The sequence below is a fragment of the Xyrauchen texanus genome, chromosome 11 (genome assembly GCF_025860055.1).
Source record: "Xyrauchen texanus isolate HMW12.3.18 chromosome 11, RBS_HiC_50CHRs, whole genome shotgun sequence".
NCBI classification, from domain to species: domain Eukaryota; kingdom Metazoa; phylum Chordata; class Actinopteri; order Cypriniformes; family Catostomidae; genus Xyrauchen; species Xyrauchen texanus.
This window is the reverse complement of record NC_068286.1, coordinates 35,122,017-35,140,090: the sequence shown is the minus strand read 5'-3', so window position 1 is coordinate 35,140,090 and position 18,074 is coordinate 35,122,017. Positions and strand designations below refer to the sequence as shown.

Genomic DNA, 18,074 nt, shown 5'->3' with positions numbered 1-18,074 from the left:
AGTCCAAATACAGAGAAAATAGCTTTTATGAGCTGGTTCTTTTGAATCAAGAGTGTGAAACATACAACATGATCTGGGTAATTTAATTCCCAAATTAATGGCTCTTATCGGCTGGTTCGTTTAAATCTACAGTGCGAAACTTACAGCGCGAAGAGTGTAGTCCGTTTCCAAAACTAATTACTCTAATGAGTCACTTCTTCTTAATCTACAACATGAAACATACAGAGAGACCACTGTAGTCCGATTCACAAATTAATGACTCTTATGAGCCGGTTCCTTTGACTCTACAATGTGAAACATACGGTGTAGTATACATACCAGTATGGTTCAATTCCCAAGCGATTGACTCTTATGAGCAGTTTTTTTATTTAATTTTTTTATCTACACCAGCTGTCAGCAATTAGCAGACCACAGTCTGGGTACGTACCCAGGACTCCGGATTTGTTCCATCCATATAGCGAGACATCAGGACAACGGTTGCCCCATCTCTCTGCAGAGCAACAAAACAAAGGAGCTGTGTACACCAGAAGCACTCTGGGGCGTAGATAGCGCTGATCTTTGTAGATAGCGCTGACCTTTGAGCAGATGTGATCTCTGATTAGCCTCTCAAAGCATTTGCTGATGATGGGGGTTAGAGCAACAGGATGCCAGTCATTTAAACAAGTGATTTTTGATTGCTTTTGTACATGCACAATGGTGGACGTGTTGAAGCATGTGGGGACTACAGACAGGGAGAGGTACAGGTTGAAAATGTCCGTAAAAACACCAGCCACGCACGCTCTGATGATGCGGCCTGGAATGCCGTCTGGACCCGCGGCTTTACGGATGTTCACCCGTTACAGAGACGGAGAGTGAACCTGCAACAGAGACGGAGAGTGAACCATCCTCTGTAGCGTCGTCTGCGAGTGCTCTCTCTCCGCGAGGGTGGTGTTATTGTCCTCGAAACGAGCATAAAATGTATTCAGCTCATCCGGGAGAGAGGCAGCGGTGTTCACGGCTGAGTTTTTATTCCGTTTGTAGTCCGTGATGATGTTAATTCCCTGCCACATACTTCTAGAGTCGGTGGTGTTGAACTGTCCTTCAATTTTGTGCCTGTGCTGGCGTTTGGCTGCTCTGATAGTTACGGATGGCATAACTGGCTTGTTTATGCTCCTCCACATTTCCGGAATTAAAAGCGGAGGTCCGTGCATTAAGTGCCACGTGAACATCGCTGTTAACCCATGGTTTCTGGTTGGGGTAGATCCGTATTGTTTTGGTTGGAACAACATCCTCTACGCACTTCCTGATGAAACATGTTACACTATCAGTGTATACCTCGATGTCATCATCAGAGGCGGACCGGAACATCTCCCAGTCCACGTGATCAAAACAGTCTTGTAGCATAGAGTTTGACTGGTCCGACCAGCACTGGATCGTTCTGAGGGTGGGTGCTTCCTGTTTCAGTTTCTGCCTGTAAGCGGGCAGAAGCAGAACGGAAGAGTGGTCTGATTTGCCAAATGGTGGGCGGGGGAGGGATTTGTAGCCATCACAGAAAGGAGAATAGCAATTGTCCAAAACCCGGTCCCCTCGTGTGTTGAAGCTGATGCGTTGGTGGTATTTTGGTGCAATTGTTTTAAAATTGGCTTTGTTAAAGTTCCCGGTAACAATGAACGCAGCCTCAGGGTGCGTGGTTTCCTGCTCACTTATACTCCCATACAGTTCTTTGAGTGCCCGGTCTGTGTCGGCTTGTGGGGGGATGTACACAGCTGTGATAATGACCGCTGTGAATTCCCTCGGGAGCCAGAATGGTCGACACAGAAGCATGAGAAATTCCAGATCAGGAGAGCAAAAAAACGTACATTCCTCTGATCACACCACGATTTGTTGATCATAAAACATACACCACCACCTCTGCTTTTGCACGTGACAGATTAATAACATAGAGACAGATATAATAGACAGCGGTAATATCCCCAGTACCATTGTACACAGTGTGATTGTAGCTCAGCTTCATCCATCATGCAGGTATACACCAGTTTAAGAACATAACTGGCCTCGGTGTGCACATATTGATGAATGGTCTCCTTTCTTTTGAACCATAAAAAAGCGTTAGTTACGTGACAGTTATGGGCACTTCCTTTCAAATCATAGAGAGCCTATATATGGGAGAATCAAACATCCGCGCTCCTTTAGCCATGATGATTCACGTAAATCAATAATTATTGCTTTTTTCTGTGACGTGTTTCAAGTGTACTCCATCTATAGGCAACATTTGGCAAGCGATCATTTTGACAAACTTTGCTAATTGAATTGTAATGATAAATTATTTCATACTGCTGCACTGCACAGTGTTAACCATTAGAGGGTGCGTCAATGTCTGCAGGGGTTTATGAGTATACACACAAATGGTTTATTCAGCCCAGCCCCTTTTCAGTGCTCCGCTTTTCCGAATTTTGTCATCTAACTTCCTGTTTGCATTGAAGCTACTGAGAAGAGTAGATAGAAATAGATTACGTGTGGGAGCATAGAACGTATTTTTCGTTCGAGTCTTTTAATACGTGAAAATGCTTGTGAGGTGTTTTTCTGTCACTGTTTATGTTGGTTTTTCTGACACCAGAGGAGGTAAATTGCACCTGGCAGATCATATTTAGACAGCTATGACACTGCACTTTTTCATGATACAAGCATGTCATTGTTATACGTGTAATTCTGCTTAATTTCTTGGTTTCAACTCATTAATAATTTGGTTTAAAATGTGTAGTTGACATGAAATTTCAAACAGGACAGCTCCTATTATTATAGATCAAGTTTAGGTCAAGTTCATTGCATAAAAGGAAATTACATTTACCTTTTAAAATGAATGTAACCCCTCATTTTAAATAGGCTCTAAACACAATATAAAATAAAATGTACACATATATATATATATATATATATATATATATAAAATTTATATACAACTTTTGTCCCCAGTCCATTCAAACGAAGATGTTTTTTCTCCGTGTCTCTCTACACTCCTCAACTATCGACTCATCTACCACATCCATGCTGCATCCGAAAATGTAGGTAGCTGACTTGCTAGCTAATCAATTCATAGCTTAACTGACAGCTGTTCTGAATGAATGGAATTCTTAAGGACAGTTTGTAAAGCACCTTATTTTCATCCTGTCTCCATACAGCCTCAGAAGTCAGCATAGTCCTGGTTCCCCGTCTGTCGCTCTCTCCACGTTGTGTCGGAGAAGCGACACTAGGGGTCTCTCTTGAGCGCCGAATATGCCTCTGATCCATTGAAAAAAGGCCAATGAGAAGTTGTCAGTCAGTATTTGCATACCCCGCCCCCGGACATATGGGTTTAATGCGAGGCAAATACTAGAGTTCATTCAGAAATTTTCTTCGGAGCCGATGGTTGTGAATGCTGTTCGCGTGAAAACACACCCGTTCCTGTATTCCTCTGACGCTACTGCATGCTGTTGGATTGAGGGCGCATTACAGCGGCGATTCTTCTCCTTGCACGGCAGTGCATATTGTCACTGGGCGTTTCGGCAGCGCAGTATAAAAAACTCAGACGAGTTATTAAAACAGTGATTTTCTTTAAAAGAGTGATTTCCTTTAAAAGAGTAATTTTCTCTAAAAGAGCAAATACACAGCGGCATTGAACGTCCTTTTCAGGACGCGTCTTTGTAAAGATGCCTTTCCGCCCCTGTGTAGTTCCTGGATGCGGTAGAGTGCTCTCCGCTTCAGACGGCCACAGACGTTGTCTCCTGTGTCTGGGCAGCGATCACACCGAGGCTGCGCTTGTGGATGGTTCATGTTCTCACTGCGAGAACATGACTATGACATCGTTGCGGTCGCGGCTCGCTTACAACCGTAAGCAAGCCACTCCAGCCGCCCCTCGCATTGCTCCTTCTTCCCACGGGATTGAGGGCGGTGCGAGTGGCGCTGGAAGCGATTCAGGGATGGCAGCGGGTGCGGCTCCGTTGGGTACCCCCCCTCGGACCACCCGTCCCCCGGCATGCTCGTTGACTCCCGTCCGTGCTCGAGGCAACAGCAGCTCGCCTCACAGCCAGCACGCCCAAGCCGAGGCTGACGCTCAGATGTCCGACATGCTTTCCCGGGCCGCCGCCAGCGTTGGCTTGGACTGGAACCCCCCGTCCTCCCCACAGCCATCGCGGTTAGATGACTGGTTCCTGGGGTCCAGACGTAGCTCACAGCCGGGCCCCCCCCGGTCCCGTTTTTCCCAGAAGTGCACGATGAGCTGACGTCGCTGTGGAGGGCACCGTTCACCACACGACATAACAAAGCCACACGCTCATCCGCTCTCGCTACCCTCGACGGCTGAGCGGCCCACGGGTACACGACGATCCCCCCGGTGGATAGGGCTGTTGCGCTCCATCTATTCCACGGAAACCCTACCACCTGGCACGGTCACCCTGTACTCCCATCCAAGGCCTGTAGGACAACATCCTCGCTGACAGTGAAGGCCTACAGCGCCGCCGGAACTGCCGCTTCCACCCTGCACGCCATGGCCCTCCTGCAAGTCCACCAGGCCAAGGCGCTCAAAGAACTGCACGTGGGTAGCCCTGATCCCGACGTGCTGCAGGAACTGTGCTCAGCAACTGACCTCGCCCTCAGAGCCACGAAGGTCACGGCGCAGTCACTCGGGCAGGCGATGGCCACCCTCGTGGTCCAGGAACGACACCTATGGCTGAACCTGGTCGAGATGCGTGAGACCGACAAGCTTCGCTTTCTCGACGCCCCAGTCTCCCAGTTTGGTCTCTTCGGCGACACCGTCGAGGACTTCACCCAGCAGTTCTCCACTGTGAAGAAACAGACGGAGGCAATATCACATATCCTGCCCCGCCGCAAACCTGCCGCCCCGGGCCCTGCCACGTCTGCTTGCCGAGGGCATCCCCCTGCGAAGAAATGACAAGCTGCTCCGCCTCAACCTGGGCCCAGCTCTCAGCCCACGTGTCAAGCGCTCCGCAGGAAGCAGACGCCCCCCGTCTCACGGACCCCCTCGAGGACACGGAAGGCTCCCAGGCGCTCCCGAGACGGACGACCCAGAGCCCAAGACGTTAGCTCCGGAGATGGTAAGACCACTCCGTCCCCCCGGTGGAGGGCCGGGAGGAGAATTTTCCTTTAAAAACTTTTCTTTTGCCGCTCCCCTTAACCGGGGCAGCGGTACCCAAATTCTCAATAAAAGAGCTATTTCCTTTGTCTCTGGGTCATCTGGCCCGCAAATGCCGTTCTCACGGCACTCTGCCCCAGATCCAGAGGACGCCACTACAGGACCTCCTCCTCAGTCACCAACCCGCCCCCTGCCGGATGTCCGGAGCAAGGTAAGTGCTTTGAGTCTTTTCTCAGCACCAGAGCCTCAGGACGTGTCCGTGCCTCCCGACGGCGTACTACCTGCTCCACCCCGCTGCGAAGCCCCGCCGGGTACGTCAAAAATAACCGTCCCCTTGGTGCCCCTAGCACGGAGATTGGATGCGTGGCTTTCAATTCCCAACCCGTCTCGCTGACTGGCCCGGACCATCCGACTAGGTTACGCAATTCAGTTCGCCAGACCCCGCCCCCCTTCACGGGCGTCCGCTTTACCGCAGTGCATGGCCAACATGCCAAACTCCTGCGCGCGGAGATCGCTACTCTTCTACTCAAAGATGCGATAGAGCCTGTCCCTCCAACCGAAATGAAGAAGGGTTTCTACAGCCCTTACTTCATTGTACCCAAGAAAGGCAGCGGCTTACGACCAATCTTGGACTTGAGAGTTTTCAATCGAGCACTGCTCAAACTCTCGTTCAAAATGCTCACGCACAAGTGTATCTTGACAAGCGTCCAGCACCTAGATTGGTTCGCAGCGGTAGACCTGAAGGACGCGTACTTCCATGTCTCAATTTTGCCACGACACCGACCTTTTCTATGGTTTGCGTTCGATGGCCAGGCATTCCAGTACAAAGTTCTCCCCTTCGTCATGTCTCTGTCCCCTCGCGTCTTCACGAAAGTCGCAGAGGCAGCTCTTGCCCCGCTCCGAGAAGCCGGCATCCGCATACTCAATTACCTCGACGACTGGCTCATACTGGCCCACTCCCGAGAGTTACTATGCACTCACAGAGACCAGGTGCTCAGGCACCTCAGCCGCTTGGGGCTTCAGGTCAACCGAGAAAAGAGCAAGCTCACTATGGTCCAGAGCATCTCATTACTCGGCATGGAATTAGACTCAGTCTCAATGTCCACATGTCTCACCAACGAGCGTGCGCAGTCGGTGCTGAAATGCCTCGCCAAATTCAGGCCAGGCACGATGGCCCCTCTAAAACTCTTCCAGAGGCTCCTGGGGCATATAGCATCCTCCGCCATGACCACGCCGCTGGGGTTGATGCATATGAGACTGATTCAGCACTGGCTTCAGACTTGAGTCACGAGACGAGCATGGCGCCACGGCATGCACCGTGTGACAATCACCCCTGCCTGCCGAAAAATACTAAAACCCTGGACAGACCTCTGCTTTCTACGGGCAGGAGTGCTCCTGCAGCAGATGTCCCGACGCGTCCTGGTCACTACCGACGCCTCCAGATTGGGTTGGGGCACCGTGTACAAAGGGCACGCAGCCGCAGGCCGTTGGAGAGGGGCCCCCGCTGCCCTGGCATATCAATTGCCTAGAGTTGTTGACTGTCTTCTTTGCCCTGCCGCGGTTTCTCCCATTAATTCGAGACAAACACGTCCTAATCAGGTAAGACAGCACCACTGCGGTAGCGTACATAAATCGCTAAGGCGGCGTACGCTCCCGCCACATGTCACAACTCGCCCGTCGTCTCCTCCTTTGGAGCCAGCAGTGACTCAGGTCACTGCATGCCACTCACATTCCCGTCAAGCTCAATGTGGTAGCGGACACACTGTCACGACAAAGCTTACCCAGCGGAGCGTGGAGGCTCCACCCCCAGTCGGTCCAGCTGATTTGGGAACGGTTCGGCAGAGCCCAGGTAGAACTGCTTGCCTCACGAGAGACCTCCCACTGCCCGCTCTGGTACGGCCGAACAGAGTCTCCCCTTGGGACAGACGCACTGGCGCACAGCTGGCCTGCGGGGCTACGCAAGTATGCATTTCCACCAGTGAGCCTTCTTGCTGTGCAAGGTCAGGGAGGACGAGGAACAAGTCACATTAGTGGCTCCCTACTGGCCCAACCGGGACTGGTTCTCGGACCTCGTGCTCCTCATGACAGCCCCTCCCTGGCAAATTCCCCTGAGGAAGGACCCAGAAGTGACGCTTGTTCGCAGATTGGCATTCTTTCAGGGCGGAAGACCCACAGAGGTGCGCAGTTACGTCGGTGCTCTTATTCCTGCAAGAGAGGCTGGAGGGGAGGCTGTCCCCTTCCACCCTAAAGGTGTATGTCGCTGCTATCGTGTCAGAATCAGAATCATTAAATTCCATACAATTCCCATTACTGGTCAACAAAATTCAGTAACGCCCCAGGATCAGTCCATTTCAAGTCGTCCAATAATTGTAAAGTTGGTTGCTTGACCATTTTTAATTTTCCTATCTTTTTTTTTTTTTTTTTTTTAGTTATTACCTCTATGTATTGGTATTGCAAAACAAAGTTTTTTTTAATTTTATTAATTTTTGGTTATTCAACTGTTTACGAAAAACTCAATATCTCGACTCAGGATGGTCCTAGAACAAAAACTGATCTCTAGAGCACATTATAAGGTTCATGTACGTATATAAACATTCTTGTTCCTTAAACTTAGAACTTAAGTCCTAATGTACAATAGCTTATGCTTGTCAGTGAGGTCTAAAATGTTACTACTTTTGATATTGGCAACAGTGAAGCATGGTCGATCATATTAGGGCAAAAATCTTGATTATTTTATTATTATATGAGAATTATTTAATAATTCTTGTATTCTTGATAATTTTTTGTAATGTTTTTCTGTATAAATATCTTAAAATCCTTAAAATACCAATTTGATTTATCTTGTTTAGAAACAACACTGCATAAGATATTTAGGTTTTTCAGAGAATGTATTTTTAACATGTGTATTTTATCTTACTGTACTGGCAGAGTTTTTATAGTCAAAGCAATTTAAAAAATCTACCAGTGCTGAAGAAGTAATCCAAAGTATTTAGAATACGTTACTCACCTTGTGTAATCTAATGCAATACATTACAAATGACATTTTACAACATGTATTCTGTAATCTGTAGTCAAATCCATTTCAAAAGTAAAACTCCCAACCCTGCCAGCATGTCCAAACATCACATTTTGGCTCAGTTCCATTTTATTTTTAGTTCTCTGTAATTTAATACAACCCCACCTGTTTGTTTTTTTTACATTTACATGAGCATGCTTTCACTTAAAAAGAACATGTTTTGCAGCAGAGGAAAGGCTTTACAATCAATGAATTTATAAAGCTGGTAAATTTAACAAGCATTATGTTTGTTATTAGGTTCAACATCAACAGTAGCCTTCACTTAGTCCTCATGTTTGCATTCTCTCCTTCTCTTTTTCACCACCTCACTCTCTTTACCTCAGTCTAAGTCTACAAGTATTTGCTAGTAAAATGAAATGGCAAAAATAGCTTGGGGGAAAAGCTCTGACCTACTCTCTTATTGCTTACTCTAACTTTTTTTCTCACTTCTACCCTCCATTCCCCTTACAAACTTGTATGCAATCAATAGTTGAAGAATATGCAAATGTCATTATTTATAAGAGATAGGACTTATGAATATCTTGGGAAAATATAATCTATTAAAATGTGCTTTTTGGGTTTAAAGACCCCATAAAATGGCTTGAAGACTACAATACTCTTTCTGTAAAACTTTTACTTTAAAAAGGAAATTTGTAAAGTGCATATCTTCTAAAAGTTAATTTATTAAACTTTAAGGAGTACACTAATGATCTCAAAGTTAACAGATGGACAAAAAGCCATAAAACTCCAATTTATATTTAATTGGCTCTTTAAAAAAAATCAACTAATTAACTAAAATGCCCACTTGAATAAAGAAACTGCTTATGACAATTATTATTGAGTACACAGAAATTAAAATTATGGCACATGAAAAAGTGCAGACTATGCATGTGTATGTGTGTTGGAGGTCTGCATACACTGTTTTATTGATCTTTATTTCTTGCAAGTGATTTTGCACATAGTAAATGATCAACATTAAATTCTACCACATCGCTGCGTCAGTAGCTGCTTTGGCTGGCTCTCCCAGTATACTGTAAAAATATAAACACAGTAAATATGTTCTTCTGTTCAATTACTTTTATACACAAGAAGTAAAAATGAATGCAGACAATTGGGTGATTACGCAATACATCAGTAAGTTCAAATTGGTGCTATGCCAAATTTGCATAGTATCATACAAATGGCATGATAGGCATATATGCAAATTACAAATCAATTAACTCATGATGGTAGGCTTTCAAAAATATGATGACAGAGTGATGAGCTATCATTAAATGTAGGGCTAGTGTTGGGAAATATTTAGAATGTGAATCAAAGCCAATTCGCAACTTTTTTTTGCACATTAGAGAACAAAAAGTTAAGAAAGTTGAGGAGAGATGCTCTGCTAAGTGTGATCAAATATGCTAATTAATTCCATAAATTTAGAATTTGTTGGAGATCATGTGGAGACAGGAAATACAGGAACAAGGCGTTATTTCCGAGCTGGCCATTTATGCAGACACAGGACTCACTGTTAAAACAGGCATGAAAGTTTCAATCTGACAATAATTATGTAATGCATAATATGTTAAGATTCACTATTAAGATGAAATTCTTCACTTGTTTGAAGCTTGAATACTGAAGCTTATCTACATGTCCACTTGTGAAAACCTAACACAAACGTTGTGCTGAATGTTTAAACCTATGCAGTTGCCAATTGTGCCCAGAAATGAGGGACATTTTTCCTTGAAAGTCAAGAAATAGTGTGTACAGCCTGGAAACCAGCCTGCCAGGCCATCATATAAGAAGGATTACTTAATAAAATCCTGGTGCAATTTAACATGTTTTATAATGAATGTGGATTTTAAACGCAAGGATTAACTGTGTTCTTAGCACAAGGATACTTTTCATACTGTACATTTCATGTCAGAGCAGGTGGTCACACCTGTTATGCTGACATTTAATACAACAGACTACATTATTTGTTGTGCAAAAATATAAAAAACATTGCTTTGGCCATCATCATCTCCATTATTTATTTTTAAATTAACTGTTTACATTTCATAATTGTTCTACAGTTTAATTTAGCTGAACAGCCATTCAATAATCTCAAATAGGCCTACAATGTAAAAATATATGTTGTGGAAAATATCTCTTCATCGTTTTACTTAATATAGTATTTTTATTTACAAAAAGGTATTATTCTTAAATAATCAAACAGCAGGTTCCCATTGTGACAACATGCCCTGCTATAGGGTCAAATTGCCTACATTTCTTTTAGTCAATACTTAAAGGAAGGAGTTGATTCCACAAAAACAAGTGTCTTGTCAGCTTTACTTAATCCATTTGCATTGGGACAACATGAATACTTTTTGTTTGGTTAACTGAAACTGGGCAGAGGATTTCTAGTTCCCAGCATTCTTTGCGTGGGACTAGATTGGTGTTAAATGCTCAAATTAAGTGTTAGTTTATGACTTCTAGTGCAAGTTGAATATAAAAATTGAAGACTTGTTAATGTTTAATGTTTTGTTGAGATTTAGAAGAATTTCTGTTGTGTTGAATTTTTGGGTTGTGTTGGGTTACCATCATGGAGAAGACTGGAGACTGAGCCTAGGTTGACGGCCAATACATTTTCAGAATTCTATAAATTGCTTTATCATTGATCAGTTACTGTAATAACAATAGCATAGTGACCAAGTTGCACTTAGCAGCGTGTCCTACCAGCATGCATTTAGCATGCTGAAATGTCCTGTTACTAGATCCCATAATGCTATAAGAGTTTGAATTGAGTTATTTGACACATTTAATTTTGTTGGGTTTACTTGATTCAGTTAGGTTTCCTCTACTTGAAATATTTAAGTTGAAATAACATAATCATTTTAATTTAAGAAAACTATTTCAATCATGTGGGTCTACTGTCCATGATTGAATCATTTGAGTTATTTGGATGTTAAATTGAGTTTACTTGATTCACTTAGGTTTGCTCTACTTTTAATATTTTAGTTGAACTTGCATGGTAATTTTAATTTAGGTAAAATTACCACTGTCCATAACTGAATCAAGTAAAGCCAAAGATTATAATTTTTTGTTGTTGTTGTTTTATAAACTGACTTTGGAAAAATAAGCCGACGCGGAGTAAACAAAAAAGTCACTAGAGTAAAAAGGATGACAACTAGCCCCAGTCTACCCTGCAATGTATGTACTGTACTAGCAATCAACACTGCAATGTAATAACTGTGTATGATGATGCATTATTAACTGTCCACTAATGATGTGAGTAGGAGGTGATGTGTTCAAGATATTGTTACCATAACGCTGTATGATAGCAGTTCAGACACTGACATTTCACTCCACTCATCAGTGCTTGCGTATTTGTATGAAATACAAATATCCACACATGCCTTAGGTGCATGTGCGGTTACAGCACAAACACAACTGTCAACAGCCATTTCTTCAATCCACCAAAAGAAAACTGAAGGCTTCACAAATAAAAGCTGTAGTTGTTGCACCTCTGTCAGCAAAAAATAAATAAAAAATAAGGGTAACAGACACCATGCAACAGAGTATAAACAATTTCACCCATTGAAAATGCACAGACATTCAGCGCTTAAATCTCTCTCTTCTCTCTTAAGGACCGAAGAGTGCAGTCTTACCTTGACACTGGAAGCCTTGCTTGCCGAAACCCCTGCAAAAAAGACGAGACTCTGTGTGAGATTACAACACTAAAACAGCATAGACACCAAATCAGGACGCATTCCTCTGCGCTCACCACCAAGACACGCGCAAGCGCGCGCCATATTTCACATTATCCCCACATGCATAGCAGGGAAGGTGATGACTTAACGAGAGTAATTTCTCATGACAGTCCTGACAATTATCCTTACTATAAACGGAAGATACTTGATTAATGTGCAATATCTTTACCAAACACTTAAAATGTGCTTTGTTGGCATTAAATGCACAGACATATAGATATTTTCAAGTGACGCGCAGAACTGCAGCATTGCGTTGGGAAAACTTGTACTGAGCAGATGGTTGCACGAATGTCTTTTTCCGTGTGCGCTCGGCGTCTTTGTTTAGTGTTGAGTGCGTTCAAACGCTTTGGTGTGTTTGTGTCAGGGGCTTTTCCTGTCACGAGCATCAAGTGAGTCACCTGTGCCCTTCGCAACCAATCAAACTGCCCCCTATACCACCTATCGCATCCCCCAACATCCCCTCGCCTATCCTAACGCTCGCTGACTCACCAGATGAAGTCGGTGCAGTGCCTGCAGAAGGTCGGCTGCTTGAAGAAGCGCGCGATGAACTTGTGGTTCTTCACTTCGAGCACGTTTTTCTGCTTCAAAGCGCCCTGCCTGGCGAAACCTCGCGCGCCCCCCGCATCCTCCTCAGTGTTGTTCCTTTGCAACGCTTGACCAGACATAATGGCGACGGAACTGTTAAATACCCGCGCGTCTTATGGATACAGTGGGTATAAATCTCTACTAATCGTCTTCGAACTGTAGACTGCGTCAATGTACCGGATCTTGCTCGGCTTGCGTTTCGCTTCCCGGTTAGTCGGTAGTCTAGCGACCACACATCTTCCTTTCCCCAGCTGACTGTTGTGCCGGAGCACGCAGACAGCGGTGTTTCTAGTGATAGCCTACTGGAACCACGCCCCGTTTTCCCACATTTGTTTTGAATAACTGTTACTGTTTTGAAGTGTTACGGTTGAGAGACATATTTTGGTTGTATATCTTGGAATATATTCCAAGATATACAACCAAAATATGTCGTATATATATATATATATATATATATATATATATATATATATATATATATATATATATATATACACTCACCTAAAGGATTATTAGGAACACCATACTAATACTGTGTTTGACCCCTTTCGCCTTCAGAACTGCCTTAATTCTACGTGGCATTGATTCAACAAGGTGCTGAAAGCATTCTTTAGAAATGTTGGCCCATATTGATAGGATAGCATCTTGCAGTTGATGGAGATTTGTGGGATGCACATCCAGGGCACGCAGCTCCGTTCCACCACATCCCAAAGATGCTCTATTGGGTTGATATCTGGTGACTGTGGGGGCCATTTTAGTACAGTGAACTCATTGTCATGTTCAAGAAACCAATTTGAAATGATTCGAGCTTTGTGACATGGTGCATTATCCTGCTGGAAGTAGCCATCAGAGGATGGGTACATGGTGGCCATAAAGGGATGGACATGGTCAGAAACAATGGTCAGGTAGGCCGTGGCATTTAAACGATGCCCAATTGGCACTAAGGGGCCTAAAGTGTGCCAAGAAAACATCCCCCACACCATTACACCACCACCACCACCAGCCTGCACAGTGGTAACAAGGCATGATGGATCCATGTTCTCATTCTGTTTACGCCAAATTCTGACTCTACCATCTGAATGTCTCAACAGAAATCGAGACTCATCAGACCAGGCAACATTTTTCCAGTCTTCAACTGTCCAATTTTGGTGAGCTCTTGCAAATTGTAGCCTCTTTTTCCTATTTGTAGTGGAGATGAGTGGTACTCGGTGGGGTCTTCTGCTGTTGTAGCCCATCCGCCTCAAGGTTGTGCGTGTTGTGGCTTCACAAATGCTTTGCTGCATACCTCGGTTGTAACGAGTGGTTATTTCAGGCAAAGTTGCTCTTCTATCAGCTCATCGGCCCATTCTCCTCTGACCTCTAGCATCAACAAGGCATTTTTGCCCACAGGACTGCCGCATACTGGATGTTTTTCCCTTTTCACACCATTCTTTGTAAACCCTAGAAATGGTTGTGCGTGAAAATCCCAGTAACTGAGCAGATTGTGAAATACTCAGACCGGCCCGTCTGGCACCAACAACCATGCCACGCTCAAAATTGCTTAAATCACCTTTCTTTCCCATTCTGACATTCAGTTTGGAGTTCAGGAGATTGTCTTGACCAGGACCACACCCCTAAATGCATTGAAGCAACTGCCATGTGATGGGTTGATTAGATAATTGCATTAATGAGAAATTGAACAGGTGTTCCTAATAATCCTTTAGGTGAGTGTATATATATATATATATATATATATATATATATGTATATATGTATATATACAGGGCATTAAGTATCTGGGCATTTTATTCCCAGCAAATTTGTGTGAGTTAATTTTGACCCTTTAATAAAAAAGTTTTAAATGATATGGGCAGGTGGGCTTCATTACATAACGTGTCTATGATTGGAAAGGTTAATGTAAGTAAAATTAATTGTATTCCAAAATTACCTGCAACAGTCTCTCCCTATAAATGTCCCCCTTTCTTATTTCAAGCAATTGTATAGCACAGCAAAGTCCTTCATTTGGAATGGTAGGCATCCTAGATTAAATTTTAATAAGTTACATAAGCCGATTGACAAAGTTGGGCAAGGCCTACCCAAGATAAAATTTTATTATTAAGGTTTTGTATTGAACAGGAAGTTCTTGCCCCCATTTTGCCATTGCAGAGCCTTTCTATTAAACTAATCGGAAAAGTTAAGTTACATCCCATTATCTCGCATTTGCACTAGGTATGGACAAAAGTGTCCAGAGTGTTTAATTCAGACATTTATTTAAATGCTTCCTCGAGCATATGGCTGAACCCAAAATTATGTATTAATAAGTCCCCTTTCTGCTGGACAGAGTGGATTGTGAGGGAGGTTAATTTATGGAGGTGTCCTATATGAGAGTGGAGTGTTGAGATCCGTTGAAAATTTGGTTCAACATTTTGGGATTCCAAGATCTCAGTTCTTTATGTATTTTCAGCTGTGCAACCTGTTCTGTATTATTTTTGAAAGTAGCATACACCCCCCTAAAGTGACAGATACTCTGGGAGTGGTGATTACTGCTTTTGGAAATGGTCATGAGGCATCAGTGTAGTTCTCCCTGCTAATTCAGAGTCTGGGGGATGGAACTTCAATTTCTCTCAAGAGAATATGGGAGAAAGATTTAAACATGGTATTGGAGGAGGGAATGTGGGCTACGATTCTAAAAACATCAAGTCTACATCTAGAGATGCAATTCAAGATTTTGCATCGATTCTATTGGACCCCTCTGGATTGTATAGGCTTGGACTAAAAGACACACCCACCTATTGGCGATGCCAGTTGGAAGATGGAGATATAACACTAGGATCCAGGAGTTTTGGTTGAGAGTCTAGAATTTTGTTTGCAAGGTCCTGGGCACTCAAATTCTGTTCTGTCGCAAACTTGTGCAACACTGTTTGTTGGGTGATGGGGCGGTTATTGATATAACCAATAGATATGTAAAAAGGTTGGTCCTCACCAGCGTGATATATCAGGAGACAGATAATTCGGTGGGCTTTCCCGCTTTTTATGAATGGGACACTGAATTGGGCAAGGTAGCATAATTTGTAGAGATGTCGAATAGACGGATTATATAATCTTCTTTAAGATTCTTTCTTATTTGTTTCTTTGTTACTTTCTTGTTTTCTTTCCCCTTCTGTCACTCACTCGATGTTGTGTTGAATGAAGTGACTCAAGGTGTCATCCTTGGTAGCCTATCGTACCTCTGAACTTGAGAAAAGGCCAATGTGAAATTGGCAGATAGAATTTGTATGTCCCGCCCCCGGACATACGGGTATAAAGGGAAGCAGGCGTGCGTCTCTCAGTCAGATTTTATTTTCGGAGCCGAGCGGTTGTGCAACAGCAAGTTGAGTTCACCTCTGTTCAACTCACATCTACTGGCAAGAAGCACTGCCGTTGGATCTTACGGTGCATTTCCAGCTGGCATTCTCTCTCTCTGCACGCTGTGCAGTCCACGCCCCTTGGTGCTTCGACAGCGCTTTCACTGCCTAAACAAGTGTTTCCCCCCCTAAAAGAGATTGTTTCTCTAATAGAGTTTGAGTATTCACTCATAAAAGAGCAATACACAGCAGGCGTTGTACGTCCTTTTCAGGACGCGTCTTTTTAAAGATGTCTTTCCGCCTCTGTGTAGTTCCTAGATCCGGTTGATTTCTCTCCACTTCTGGCAAAGCTGCCTCGCGTGCCTGGGCTGCGATCACACGCAGGCGGGGTAAATCAACACAAACCAGCCTGGCATTCTTGCTTGCTTCCGTCCGAGCTCGGGATGAGTGTGGACAGGAGTACCCCTGCAGCAGGTGTCCAGACGTGTCGTGGTCACCACAGACGCCTCTCAACAGGGTTGGGGTGCCGTGTGCAATGGCTCCTGGACAGGGCCCTGGCTGTGTTGGCACATCAACTGCCTAGAGTTGCTGGCTGTATTCCTTGTATTCTCACACTGATTCGGGGCAAGCATGTCTTGATCCGTTCAGACAGCACTGCATCGGTAGCGTACATAAAACGGCAAGCTCTCCTCATATGTCACAACTCGCCAGCCATCTCCTCCTTTGGAGTCAGCAGCTGCATGCCACACATATCCCGGGCAACCTCAACACAACGGCGGACGTGCTGTCGCAACACTTTTCACCCAGCGGAGAGTGGAGGCTTCACTCGAGGTGTTCCAGCTGATTTGGGACCGATTTGGCATGGCACTGATAGATCTCTTTGTCTCCCAGGACAACTCCCACTGCCCGCTCTGGTACTCCCTGACAGAATCTCCTCTCGGGACAGATGCGTTGGCACACAGCTGGTCAGGAAGGTTGTCTTCAGGGCTGCACAAGTACGCGCAGATACCCCCCTTCGAGCTGCTTGACTCAGTTGACCTCATGGCCCTCTCCCTGAAGACAACCCTCCTGATAACGTTAGCCTCCATCAAGAGGGTTGGGGACCTGCAAGCGTTCTCTGTCAGCGACACCTGCCTGGAGTTCGGTCCGGCACATACTCACGTTATCCTGAGGCTGCGACCAGGCTACGTGCCCAAGGTTCCTATGACCCCCTTCAGGGACCAGGTCGTGAACCTGCAAGCATGCTGCCCCAGGAGGTGGCAGACCCAGCCTTCTCGTTGTTGTGTCCGGTACGTGCTTTGCGTATCTATTTGGACCGCACGCAGAGCTCTAGATGTTCTGAGCGGCTATTTGTCTACTTTGGCGGACGGCGGAAAGGGAACGCCGTTTCCAAACTGAGGCTTCCCGCTGGGTTGTCAACGCCATTTCCTTGGCCTTCCAGACTCAGGTCGTGCCCACCCCCTTGCGGGTTCGAGCACACTCGACGAGAAGTGTGGCATCCTCATGGGCACTGGCCAATGGCACCTCCCTAGCAGACATATGCAGAGCAGCGGTGTCTCGTTTTCATTGGTTTATCAATTCATTATGTTGTTATCAGTTCTTGTTTGTCATTTGGATTTAGTTTATTAGTTCTGTTATGCAATTGGTCCATGGTCATTGTCTTGTTATCTTGTTTATAACTCAGTCTGTTTATTGGTTGATGTTTCCCATGTCCATGTACTTAAACCTCATGTTTTCCAGTGTGTCTTTGTCAAGTATTGTATGTGAATGTATTCATGTAAACTTTGTCAAGCCAAGCCAAGCTCATGTTTATATATATATTTTTATATATATAGTTAAGTCCAGTCCAGCCAAGTCTAGTTCATGTTTAGTTCACGTTTATTGTTAGAGTTTTTGGATTTCACGTTTTGTTTAAATAAACTGCACTTGGGTTTATCTTCACGACTTCATCATCATCTTCATCATTGCCCTTGCCAGCATCGTTACATAGAGTCATCATGAAAGAGCTAATGGGAAGGCCTGGTAATTTATTATTATAAATTATTAATTGAATTATGTAGATAATTGTATAATTATAATTCAGTGAACTGCCCTTTTTGTTATGTTGCTGAGAAATTGAATTATCTTGGCACTCAAACCAGTGATATCTGTTTGTATTTACAGAGAATACCCTATAGGCTTTTGTGCTTGTATGCAAATCACCCTGTACAAGTTTTAACCTGTGTGTGTTAACTATTTTCCATGGAGCCTGAGTAAGAAGAGTTTGTATT

At 44.4% G+C, this 18,074-nt stretch overlaps 1 protein-coding gene across 1 annotated transcript in view; it reads right to left on the bottom strand.

Moving 5' to 3' along the window:
• LOC127651419 (protein kinase C beta type-like) overlaps positions 1–12,744 on the bottom strand; it is a 62,416-nt gene extending 49,672 nt beyond the window's left edge. Inside the window, exons 1-2 of the mRNA XM_052137224.1 lie at positions 12,386–12,744; positions 11,795–11,826 (exon numbers count right to left, since the gene is read on the bottom strand). Coding sequence (XP_051993184.1) covers positions 11,795–11,826; positions 12,386–12,561 — 208 coding nt within the window. The 5' untranslated portion in view covers positions 12,562–12,744. The remainder of the gene's footprint in view (positions 1–11,794; positions 11,827–12,385) is intronic.
• Positions 12,745–18,074: the final 5,330 nt, after the last annotated feature.